Source organism: Camelus ferus, chromosome 27 (genome assembly GCF_009834535.1).
Source record: "Camelus ferus isolate YT-003-E chromosome 27, BCGSAC_Cfer_1.0, whole genome shotgun sequence".
Classification (NCBI taxonomy): domain Eukaryota; kingdom Metazoa; phylum Chordata; class Mammalia; order Artiodactyla; family Camelidae; genus Camelus; species Camelus ferus.
Genome location: NC_045722.1, coordinates 24,151,962 through 24,165,159, shown reverse-complemented (window position 1 = coordinate 24,165,159; position 13,198 = coordinate 24,151,962). Strand labels below are relative to the sequence as shown.

Below are 13,198 nucleotides of genomic sequence, written 5' to 3'. Positions count from 1 at the left end.
TTGTTTTCTATGTCTGTGAGTCTGTTTTGTAAATAAGTTCACTTGTCTCATTATTTTAGATTCCACATGTAAGTGATATGTGGTATTTGTCATGTGATAATTGTCTTTCTTTGACTTACTTCACTTAGTATGATAATCTCCAGGTCCATCCATGTTGCTGCAAATGACATTATTTCATTCAAATTCATAGAAACAGACAGTAGAATGGTGGCCACCAGGGTCTGGGGGATGGCAAGTGGGGAATTCGTGTTTAATGGGGACAGGGTTTCAGCAAGATGAAAAGTGTTCTGTGGATGGACAGTGGTGACAGTTGTACAACAATGTGAATGTAGTTAATGCCACAACAATGTGTACTTCAAGATGGCCTGGTTTGACCCTCTGTTTCCTGCTGCCAAGTGAGGCTCCTGTCCTGGCTCCCAAGCCCCGCTGTGACTCCTGCTGTAGTCTTGCCTGCTGTCCCAGGAAGGGTCAGGTCAGCCTGGGGGCAACAGGGGGCTGCAGCCCGTTCCCCAACCTGAATAAATAAGTCTAAGGGTTCAGTGTCTGAACATACAGAAGAGTAAGACCCTTGGCAAGCCTAATCAATGAAAACAAAAGGAGAAATACACGCGATTAGAAATGAGTCATGGAGAAATTGTCATGTATAGAGAGGAAATTAAAAAATCCAAAGTTCTTGTATTGCAAAACTAGGTAAATATACTGAAAAATGGACTTAAATTCATTTTCTAAAAAAATATGTAAGTAAAATTGATTCTAGAAGTGTTCCAGTACCTAACTTGCCCAATGGGAAAAACCCAGAAGTACCCCAGTGGGTGCCCAGACACCCCCGACCCCAGTGAGACATTTTACCCTTAAGTAGAAGATGATTCTGAAGCCAAGTAAATGCTTGCAGAATAAAGAGCTTTTCTTTTTTTTTTTTTTTTTTTTTTGGTTTCTTTCTGTTTGTTATGCACACAAAAGCAAGCTGCAGAATGATTCACCTCACATGTGAATATTGACAGCAAAAATCATAAGTAGAGGTTATCTCAGGAACATAATAGTAGTTTGGTCTGAAGGAATCTGCTAAAATAAGACCACGTACAACAGGGAACCCCTTCTGATCATCCCCAGGGATACTGAGGAGGCTGTGACCGACATGTACATTCTCCCCAGAAAGCCTTGGTAGTTTGAGAATACACAGACACTTTTTTTATTATGACAAGGAAAATACATGTCTTCATACAAGTTAAATGGTGAGACATTAAACCATCCCATTAAAGCCAGCAACAAGACAGACAGGCCACCCGAATCACTATCACTTAACACTGTTCTCAAATGCAGTTGGCTGAGAGGAAGAAACAACGGGAATTCTTGGAAAGGGAGAGGCAAAAGGAAATCTTAGAAACAGTAAGAAATCACAATTAAGGTGTCTGATGGTAACACTGATATACAAAATCAACCACTTTCCCGTACATCCGGTTAGAATATAAAATGGAAAAAAATCAGTCCATTGAAGATGGTAGCCAGATGATAAAATACCTAGAAACAGACAATAATGAGTTCATGGATCCTATCTGAACAAGACCGTAAAACTCAACAGGTGACACAGAATTAGATTTGAATGCAAGCCTAGATTGTAGTATTCTTGAGATGAAGGACTCAATTAATCTATAAATTCATTGTGATCCCAATTTTAAAAAATGTATGTGTGTGTGAGAGAGAAAGAGTTAAAGAGAAAGAGAGAGCAAGAGAGTGTTGAAGGGAGACTTGACTTGAAAATATTTATATTAATATGAATATATTATACTAATAGGACTGAAGCCTCGGGAACAAAACGCATTTAAAGGGAGACAAATCAATAAAACAGAAGTAGACCAAAACAGAGGAATTTAGCTTACAAATAAGGCGACATTTTGGACAAATGAGGAATAGACTATAATTGTATGACAGAATATGCACTGTTACATATTTTGTTGGTTCAACTGACCGTTTGGAGGGAAAAAAACACATTTTTACTTCCATTTCCTGCAATAAATAAAATCCTGAAGATGTAAAGATAAACGAATGAAACCATAAGGATTTAGAAGAAAATATGAGTAGATTTATTTATAATCTCAGAATGGGAAAGGCCTTTTTAGGACTGGAAAAAAATTCCAGGATCTAACCAGGAGAATATGGATAAATTGCCAACATAAAACTTTAAACTTCATATATATGACAATACATAAGCAAATCAATAAATAACATCAAAAGACAAATAAGAATGTTTTGAAGACATAAGACAGAAAGGTTTCAAAATACACAGGCAAATTATTTAAGAAAAAGCCAAAATTGTGTAAAGGACATAAGTTTACCAAAAAAGAAAATTACCAGAAAACATTTGAAATGATGTTCAATTTCACTCATAACAAAGCGAACTAAATCCAAATAACACTGCAATATCATTTTTCACCAGACTGGAAAAACAGTTATTTGATAATACCCAGCTGCAAAAACTAAGAAATGGACCCTTTCATTATACTCTTGGTCAGTGTATCCAGTGATCAATCTTTGAAGAATAATCTGGCAATATCAACACAAATGTTAAATGCATGTAACCTTAACTTAACAGTAACTCCATTTCCAAGTTGGAATTTATAAGATACAGTCACAAAAGGATGCTTGGATAGAAGTCCATCTGTGTATAAAAATAAAGACAGGAAATGCTCTCTACTTTCACTAGTAAAAGACCAACCAAAGGAATTTCAGTACACGGGGACCACGGAAGCCTAAGTGGCTACTGGAAAGAGTTAAGAACAACTTTCTATGTCGTTACGGAAAGATCTCTTAAGAAAGCGAAGTGCAGGGTGCTGAGAAAGGATTGAAAAGGAAGGTCTCTCTCCATGCCCCCTGTCTCCCGTCCCTTCTTCCTTTCCTGGAAATGCCCGCCCTCCCCAGGAGATTACTGGTGGTCTCCTGTGAGAAGAGGAAACAGGGATGTGGGGGGCCCTCATTTTCACCCCTTTTCTTTTCATACTATGTGTGCATCTTCTCCTAATTACTACTACTTTCTTTTGAAGTATAGTCAGTTACAATGCATCAGTTTCTGGTGTTACAGCATAAGGTCCCAGTCATACATAGACATACATATATTTGTTTTTATATTCTTTTTCATTGAAGGTTATTAAATGGGCAGAGTCATTATTCAGGTGGCTGAAATAAGAGCTCATTTTGTTTGCTTTTTAAATATTTTGCTGTATAAAATACAAAACCAAAAAGTTTTTTTTTTTGAAGCAAAAGGTAGTAGGGATCAATTTCAAAGAGCAATAAGAAATGAAGCATTCTCTTTATATATAGAACACTTCTAGTTGTTTCTAAAGACAGTGTAATAGAATAAAAACACAAACAAAGAAAAAAGAAGATTATGTATCATTCATCCATCCCATCGAACCCTAAGGATGGCCCTGCTCTGAATGACATGATGCTGGAATTCCCTTATTGATCAACCTTCTTGTTGTAAACTAGGTGCCTTCTCTGAAGGTGCACACATAGCGCTCACACACACACACACACACACAGAGCATGCAAGTGCCTCCATCTTCTTCAGTGCAAATAAATCCACGGTGTTATCCAGAACGGAATAAAATAAATGACTGGAGACGTGTATGCAATTTCTTTTGCTCTGAAAAATCTTATCTTCCCTCAGGATGTAGCCATTTTGGGCATTAGAAGCAAACTGAAGATGCCCAGGAGATTAGAAGCCTTCTGCAGTTTTGGGCTCTGAGAGTCCCTGGATGGAACAAGAGAACAAAGACACTGTCTTGTGTCTTCCTGTGATCTCATTAAACAGTAAGAGTGGAAGAGGCAAAGTAACTGTCATCAGCTAGACAATGTAAGTGGAGAACCGTGCCACAACTTGGAGTTAAAATTAAGTTTCCCTTGGTTTCAAAACACACATCTCCAGTGAATCCACCCATTCAGCCAGCTTGCTGGGTGATGAGCTTGGGGGGAGCAGATCCCCGAAAACCAGAAACTGGAGCTACTTGCTGTGCAGCCCCTCCTGCTGACCACCACTGGCCTGTCCCCCAGGAAAGCCATCAGTCACGCCATCCCCTTCCTAGATGCCACCCTGCAGGGAGCAAGAGAGGTCCCAGCCCCGCCCCCTGGCCCTGACACGTGGAGAAAATCATAGAACACTTTACTCTATGTTGGGCATTTGTATGGATCCCCAAATTTCTAAGATTAATCAAGTCCAATAGGTATGAAGCAGCCAATGCATTATTATTATTTTTTTAAGAAACACATAGACAGTTTAATCTAGCTTCAGCTATTATTACATTGGGCGGTAATTCTTACTGAACTCTATTTGCCCTTTGGGTTTTGCCAAGCAGAACAGACTCACTAAACTACCCTCAACCCTGGCCAGTGTCTGGGGCAGCACAGGAAGCTTGCGGGGGCCTGGGGTTGACAGAAAGCAACCTGACTTAACTGGGTCTGGTCCTGGTTCAGAGTCAACACACACCTGAGTCCTTCCTAATTCTCTTGACAGGGTAGGTTGGCCGAAATCAGACTGGTAAAAGCATAATGTACAAGACCAACTATGACTGCCTGGTTCCTAAAGTGTCAAAATAGCATAAAACTATTTCTCTCTACCAACAGTCTTTGGTAGAGAAAAATGAAGTCCGAATTGAAGGAAAACCAGCCATTGGGGCCATTGGGGTTTTCGTTTTAGTTTAGCTTCGTTTGTTTTCACCGGTCAATTACTGGATGGTTTAGCGAGGTGGTTTATTATTACTATTACTAACGTCAATCTAGGTTTGTACACAGCAAAAGCAGATGCTGGATTTTAGTGAGGACCTCACGGTGGGTGACGTGCAGGCATGCAAAACCGACTGTCCAGGCCTCCCCAGGCAGTCAGTCCTGAGCTACCCGGACCTCTCTGCAGGGCTCTCCAGGCAGTAGGCAACAGGCCAAGTGACCTCTTGGTGGTACTGCTGACCATAAAGATGCTCCAAGGGTATCAGATGGCCCATGTGAGAGGGTTAAACAGAAACGTGCTGAGACTATTACTGAAAGTGACAAGGAAGTTGTAAGCCGTATGAGTGACAGCGATACGGTACATCGGACCCTCGGATTTAACGCTGCTGAGGGCTCAGCACCCCGAGTTCTCCCGAAGCACAACAACATCGCCCATCTGTGTGTTTCCGACATGCCGGGGACCGGGCCCAAGTTAAGCGAAGTCCTTGGACACAGCCTCGACGAAGTTGGGCGCAGACATGAGGATGCCGATGGTGCAGATGATGGTGAAGACGGAGAAGGCCATGAGGCACAGGCGGTCCACCACGCAGGCCGCGAACTTCCACTCGCTGCACACGGCCTCGCTCTCGTCCTGGCAGCGGAAGCGGTTGGCGATGTAGCGCACCTCCTCCAGGATCTTGGCCAGGTCCGGGTCCCCCTCGGGGGGTGGCCCGCCGCCGTGCAGGAGGTGCTCGTCGTGCGTCGGGGAGCAGGCCAGGCGGCCGCACACGACCCCCGAGTCGGGGGTCGGGGCGCAGTGCACGCCGTCCAGGCCGCGGAAGCCGATGTAGAGCAGGTTGCCGTTGGCGGCGGGCGGCCCGGCCACGGCGCTCATCTCCACGCTGGCCAGGCTGCAGCGGCGTTGCTTGTGCTGGCAGGCCGGCCGCACTCTGTCCTCCCCCGGCCTCTTCATGCGCAGGAACCATGCGCACCAGTTCAGGAGGATGACTCTGGTCTGCGGAGACAACGCAGCGTTAGGAGCAGAGCGGCTGGGAAGGGGGCAGCCGCTGATCCCGACGGCCAGGGTATCCTAGAACACCAGCTCTACCTCGAAGACCCTGGGAGTGATCCACTCCTAGATCCCCATGCCTTCCTGGGAGAGTTTACACATGTAAACGGTGCCAACGCATGACAGTGGTTGAATCCAATGTGAGGCAATTATAAGGCAAGGCAGAAAATCACCCTGGCAAGGAGCCAGGGGCGTACTGCAATCTCGGGGGAGAGACGGACCTGTAGGGGGAAGGGGCTGTCTTCTAAGGGAGTCCTGAGCTAGGCAAGTCACCCTCTCTGATCCCTCCTCATCTGTAACCAGGGACCACCACCTCTAACTCCGTGTGCGTTACCCTACTGGGCCATGGCAAACTCCCAGGGGCACCCCCCTCCCGGAGATTTTAATTGTTCAAGGGCAACCTTGTAACAGGTGTCAGTTACCCCATGAACTCCCAGCTTGAAGCAGTTCAGACTGTCACAGTACATGGCTACATTCTTTGTATGAGGCCCCTTTGTCGCAAGCAGGTTTAGGAACTTGTCCTGAGAAAAGGCAAGTGCCAAGAAAGTCATGTGGAACAGAAAATGAGGGGAGTGTGCTCCCAAGATCTGAGAGGCGCTGTGCCAACAGGTGCTGAGCCGTCAAGGCATAAATATTTAGTAAGTGGTTTTGACCTGTCTAAATCACAGAACTGCTAGGTATTTCTTTTGTCCTAGGAGCTCTGTGAAAAAATCCAAAACAAACAAACAAAAAACTCCAAGACAAAGGTGTTGTGAACTAAGGGAATTTAGGACCCTCTGCCTAATCCACTAGGCTGCAGTGACGACTGAATGAGATGATTCTGGAGAAAGCGCTGTGAGAGCTGGGATTGGCAGACTTTTTATAAAGGCCCAGATTGTAGTGTTTCAGCCTTGCTGTCCATAAGGTCTCTGTCGCAACCACCCAGATCTGTTCTCAAATATGCAAAGGAACAAAGACGTTTCTTTTCTTTTTTTCCAAAAGAAAAATTTTTTTATATGGATTTACTGGGAACCAGGACCTTGGACAGGCTAAGTATGCCCTCTACCACTGAACTATTTCCCTCTCCCACCAACAGGGTTTCTTCTAATAAAATTTTATTTGCAAAAGCAGTTGGCAGGTTGGATTTGGCCAACAAGGTCGTAGTTTGCCAGCTTCTGGTCTAAAGTGTTTTATGAACATATATTGCCTACTTGCATAGATGATGCTAGAGAGAAATCACTGTGATTTCTTCTTTCTCCCTCCAATGGAAAGAAAGGAACCATGTGAAACCTCAATCCAGATTTAAAAAAAAAAAAAATCTTGCAAGCCTATTTAGACAAATGCATGAAAAGTGGGCCCTTTCCCTGAAGTTATCCGGATACTGACTAGAATTTGGGTTTTTGATGGTGGGTAAATTCCATCAGCAGGACAGCAGGCATGTGCCCCATCTGTAGGACAGGCAGCAAGTGGTGACCATTTTTATGACTTGGCATCAAAGATAAGGAGATTGGTCTTGGCGATGGTGATGAATAAGAACAACTAAGAGCAGTTTCACGGCTGCTGTGAGGACCACCCTCTGTCCACAGCAGAGTCTATCCTGCCCACACCCTATGGACAACACTCCAGAGCCCGGACCAGCCAGCCTGCAGGTCCTGCAGGGTTTTGAAGGATCACAGACCTTCCACAGGAGGCTTGTAAGACCAGCCATCTCTCCCAGGCCTCTCAGGGCTCTGTGAGATGAGGATAATTTTCCCATTTTATAGATAAAGAAGCTGAGGCTCAAAGAGGCAAAAAAAAAAAAAAAGCAAAAAAAGGGCTCAATGTCACACAGTGAGTCTGAGTCATCTAACACCTAACATGTTCTGACTTCTGCAGCCTCATCGGTCAAAAAGTCTGTTAAGTTCTCTTCAAGCCTCCTGGGACTTTAGCCCAAAACCCTCTCAGAAGGTACCAGAAAGACTGGACCATGGCTGGAGGGAGCACACTGCGCAGCCAATGAGTCTGCCCAAACCCAGAGGTGGCCGCGCAGGGCATCACACCAGAGCTTCTCCTGGACCTGCTGCATCCAGGTCTGCGCATCCCCGGGGCACATCTCAAGCTAAGTCTATTTTGAATTTCACGGCCTGAATCCTTAGCTTTCAAGGCTAAAGCATCTCAAAAGATGAGATTCTCCTCTTGGCACTGATCAGAGTGTGCCTGTGACCTCTTCAGAGGGCATGGTTTTGTTTCTGGCTGTGCAAATGTCACATAATGTCACCGCACCGGCAGGATCGTCTTTATAGCAACAGTCCATAATCAGTGGCCCTTGGAGGCTGTTTATGTCTCAGATACACGTGGAAAGAAAGAAAAACGCAGTGTGTTATATAAAGGGAGACGGAAACACAAGTTTCATATTTTCTTTGCACCATTGGCCTGAGCGTGCTCTTGAGCTGAAAGGTGCATTATTAGCATATGCTCTTAATTAAGATTTCTCTGGAGCAGGAAAGGGCTCCCAGATCATTAAAAATGATTTTCTATCTTAATGCCTTAATTCCTTTATCTTTATATCAGTCAAAACATCAGAAATAAGAATATGTGCTTATATTTTTCCATTTCCATAAATCCTGGAAGGAAAAAGAAATTAGTTGAAATGGTTCTCAGTTGCTGGTAGAAGTTGGGGGAGGGGCAGGAGTCTGAATAGGAGTAAATAAAAGTTAAAAAGTCCAATTTTACTTTGACTTTGACTTTTGGAACATGTAAATGTCCATTTCAAACAGATGGATGGATAGACAAAGTGTATCAGGTTTACAAGAAACTCAGACGAGAATGCAGATGAATGAGTGTTAATATGTCTCAGAGTTTTTTTCTCTGAGCGGGATGGACTTCTCAAGACAAGCCTGCAGACTGGTGATGTGACTGTGTGGGAGGTGGCACTACTTCCCGGAGCTCACTCTACCGCTGATGCAATGAGTTATTAAGTGTAAGGACTTGCTGTGGAAACGAATTCAAGGGCACACAGTCACTCTGTAAAGCCAACTTTTTAAAAAAATTGGTCCTTCCTAAGTTAAATTTAGGGAAACCATAAATGATCACACAATGGATATTTTTAGAAAGCCCTGGAACTCCCTGCTTACGGAGGTTAACAAAACACCTCTTACATCTTGCAGCTGCATTTAATGCCCTGGTGAGGCCCAGATTCCCTCTGAACTTGGACGCAAGGTTACAGGTCTGCAAAGACAGGCTCTTTTGGCATGAGAGGGCTTCTTTACTTTCCAACCGCCCCTAAGACGTGTTCTCTGGACAGGAAGACTAGAAGGTTTGTAGGATCCAAGTGAGAAGATGGAGGGGTGGGCAGAACTGATGTGCCTGGGCTCTGAGAGGTGGGGAGCACCAAGCTCACGCCCTGCGAGGCCCCCAACCAAGGGTGAGGGTGGGTATAGAGCTTTGGACACTGGTCTCTGAAGAAGCACCGCCCGTGGGTGGGGACGCATCAGCATGGGTCACAGTGCAACAGCACCACTCAGGCGCTGGGAATCCATGCCACGTGCCTGCTAAGACTCCAGACTGTTTTATTAAAACATTTATTTTCCATCCATTTCCTTTTATTCTCTCCCCCTCCCTGACTGTGAATGACTTAACCTTTATTTTATAGGCTCTCAGATTACTTTCCTATGTCTATTGAATGTGTGTGTTTGTACATTGCTTGTGCTGTTTCTCACTCCACTCCTCGTTCTGTTCGAAAGATCCAGCCAGTGGCTGTGCACTGATTTTGGCGTTGCTTCTAACCTCTGCATGGCTCTCCACAGTGTATGTGCAGAAAGCAGGTTTAGAAACACCGTCCAGTGAGAGGTGCAGGGTGGTCAGTATGAGCCTTGCTCTAGGGTGTCAGATTGTCAGGACGGCCCGTGGGGCCCTGAGAGCACGCTCAGCACACTGCCCGCCATGCAGAGACAGGGAGACAGGTGAGAAATGCAGCTCTTTGCTCAGGAATGTTAGCTGTTTGTGAGATTTTTTTTTTAATTGAAGTATAGTTGATTTACAATGCTGTGTTAGTTTCAGTTGTATAGCAAAGTGATTCAGTTATAGATCTCTATATATCTATATATTCTTTTTCTTATTCTTTTCCATTATAGGTTATTACAAGATATTGAATATAGTTCCCTGTGCTACACAGTAGGTCTTGGTTGTTTATCTATTTTATATGTAGTAATTAGTATCTATAAACCCCAAATTCCTAATTTATCCCTCCCTCCTCACCCTTTTTCCATTTGGTAACCATAGTTTGTTTTCTATGTCTATGAATCTATTTCTAGCTTGTAAATACATTCATTTGTGTCTTTTTTAAAGATTCCACAAGTAAGTGATATCATATCATATTTGTCTTTCTGTCTGATTTATTTCACCTAGTATGATAATCTCTAGGTCCATCTACATTGCTGTAAATGGCATTATTTTAGTCTTTTTATGGCTGAGTACTATTCCATTGCATATATAGACCACAACTTCTTTATCCAGTCGTCTGTCGATGGACATTTAGGCTGTGTCCATGTCTTGGCTACTGTGAATAGTGCTGCTGTGAACATTGGGGTGCAGGTGTCTTTTTGAGTTATAGTTTTCTCCAGATATATGCCCAGGAGTGGGATTGCTGGCCAGTATAGTAAGCCTATTTTCAGTTTTTTAAGGAACCTCCATACTGTTCTCCATAGTGGCTGCACCAATTTACATTCCCAGCTACAGTGCAGGAGGGTTCCTTTTTCTCCACACCCTCTCCAGCACTTATTATTTCTAGAATTTTAATGATAGCCATTGTGACTGGTGTGAGGTGATAGCTCATAGCAATTTTGATTTGCATTTCTTTAATAATTAGTGATGTTGAGCATCTTTTCACATGCCTGTTGGGCATCTAGATGCCTTCTTTGGAGAAATGGCTATTTAGGTCTTCTGCCCATTTGTCTGTGAGGTTTTTAAAATAGGTAAGTCATCCTTGATGCCTCCTGTAGGGAGTGTCTCTGACTTGCTCCACTTCCAGTGGAGGAGGGAAGGAGGAACTCACCCACTTGGGCATCTTGCCGCCGTCCGGGTCATGGTGGTGGTACTGCAGCACAATCACCGTGACCACCACAGAGAGGCCCACAATGATCATGGTGCTGGCAAAGTACTGGGCTGCAGAGAGAACAGACACAGGTGAGACCTGGGGCCTCAGGCATGGGGTGTCACAGTGTCACAGTGTGGGTGGGCCTAGACCTGGGCGTTCTGACCATCACGGGCTGGGGAGCGATGCCTGAGAGCAGAGCAGGACTCCCTCCCAGCCTGCAGCCCACTGCCCACATTCCTGGTGGGCAGAGACCAGCCCAGGGCACAGAGCCCTGCCTCCTGTCCTGCTAACCACATTCCTGGGTGCTCTGTCTGCCTCCTCCTTCAGTGAGGAAGAACAGAGCCTCACAGGATGGAGAGTAGGTTGCTCCATGAGGAAGCACATGGACCATTATCAGAAACCTCACCACTGTGATGCCCGCAGGACACAGACCTGCTGTCGGGGTCTCACAGGGGAGACCTGGGCATCCCCCCCGGCTGTCTTATCAGACTTGGAAAATGACTACTTAGGCAGAGTCTGGCTCCATCGACCAAGAGCCATGGAGGGGTGGCGATGCCAGTTGCCCATCCTGAGCAAGAGGTCCGCTGCACTGTCTTTTTGAGACGGGGGGAAAGGGGCAGAACACAAAGGCTGGATGAATGAGGACAGGGCGCAGCTGTTGGGATGTGATAAAGACTGCCTAGAACCAGGTGAAACAAAGGTGGCTCTGACACTAGTCCAGTGACCAACCTTTAGCTCATCATACCTTCCCTGTCATATTGAAAATCACTCGCCCTGATGCTGTGACAGTTCCAAGGCAGACCATAAAAGGCCAACAAGTGGGCAATGGTCCGATTCCTGGGAAACACCTATCCTTCTGTGAAATAGCAAGAAGGTTCCTCACACTCATTAGCCTGTGAAATTACTTAACCCATGCAAACCTCAAACCCCATGCCCCGGGGCTGCCCTCACTCTCCCAGATGCCCCCATGCCTCAGGGTGCTTGCACTTTCTGAGACGGTCCACATTCTGCCTATGGAGCTTGAATCTCTCTAAACAATCTCGTATTCACTTTTCTTTGACTAACTTTTGAATTCTTTCCTGTGCGAATCCAAGAACCCTCACTTGGCGGGTCCATCCTGAGGACTCCTGCAGGTCCCAGGACATGACGTTTCCCTCTCCTGCCACATTTTCAGGCTGAGAACACGAGCCTCAAGCTCTGCTGGGCAAGGAGGCGTTTCTCCACCATGGCCCAGGTGAGAAGCAGCATAGATCCCCTCTCCCCACCCACTCCAGCCACTGCCTGCCATCCGCGAGCCTGGACAGGCTGCTCGGCCTCTCCAGGCCTCTGGGTCTTCATGAGCAGAACAGGGATGGAAGTGCCTTCTCTGCACGGCCGGTGCAGGGATTAGTGATTCCATGGGCCAAGGGTGAAGGAGAACGTTGGCATGGGAGGCACTCCGTAATAGCCAATTCTGGTTACTAAACCTTCAGCGAGTGGTCTCCCAGGGGCTGAGCTCTACAGCAAAGCATCCTGGTTTAGAGGCTAAGTGTGCAGCAACACACTTGATTAAAAACGTCTCCTGCCCTCCAGGCTGGAAGCCACTCACTGCTCTCCCATGGAGACCAGGAGGAACCTGCAAGGAGCTGGCAGAGGTGGACATCTGAGACTTAAAGTCAGCATCAGGTACCTCCAGGAAGGGGAAGGGTGGGGGACCCCAAATGTGACTGTGATGGGCTCCATTGTGTCTCCTTAATATGTATATGTTGAAGCTCTGAGCCCCGAGTACCTTAGAATGTGACTGTATTTGGAGAGAGAGTCTTTAAAGAGGTGATTACATTTACATGAGATCGTTAGTGTGGTGCCTGTCCATATAAGAAGGGGAAATGTGGACACACAAAGGGGCCCAGGGGATGTGATGACACAGAGGAAAGACCACAAGAGGACACAGCAGAAGGTGCCTGTCTTGCTGCAAGACAAGGAGAGAGACCTCAGGAGAAACCAGCCCTGTTGGCACCTTGATCTTGGACTTCCAGCCTCCAGAACTGGGAGCCAATGAACTTCTCTTGTGTAAGCCACCCAGGTTGCGGAACTTTACTGCAGCACCCTTAGTAAACTAATACAGTGACCTAAGGAGGGATCCAGGGTCAAGGACACAGATCAAAGGCCAACAGCATCCCATCCTTCTAGACCTGAGCTATGCATCACCCAAGCCGGTTCCCATAGGTTCATCGGACAAGGCAGGGCCTGCCAACTGCCCTGTGAAGGGCAGCTTCTTTTGCAAGTTGCTGTTGAAAGCCCCCGTGTTGGAAGGTAGAAAGGGGGTCAGAATGTCAGATTGAAAGATGATTCCTGGCTCCCTGGATGGTCCTGAGAGAAATAACAAACACAGAGGTTTTTTT

General features: G+C 45.7%; 1 protein-coding gene across 1 annotated transcript in view; it reads right to left on the bottom strand.

Moving 5' to 3' along the window:
• Window positions 1-1,165: 1,165 nt before the first annotated feature.
• The window catches only part of CHRNA7 (cholinergic receptor nicotinic alpha 7 subunit), a 54,037-nt gene continuing 42,004 nt past the window's right edge, over window positions 1,166-13,198 (bottom strand). The window contains exons 6-7 of the mRNA XM_032468947.1: window positions 10,776-10,885; window positions 1,166-5,710 (exon numbers count right to left, since the gene is read on the bottom strand). Coding sequence (XP_032324838.1) covers window positions 5,189-5,710; window positions 10,776-10,885 — 632 coding nt within the window. The 3' untranslated portion in view covers window positions 1,166-5,188. The remainder of the gene's footprint in view (window positions 5,711-10,775; window positions 10,886-13,198) is intronic.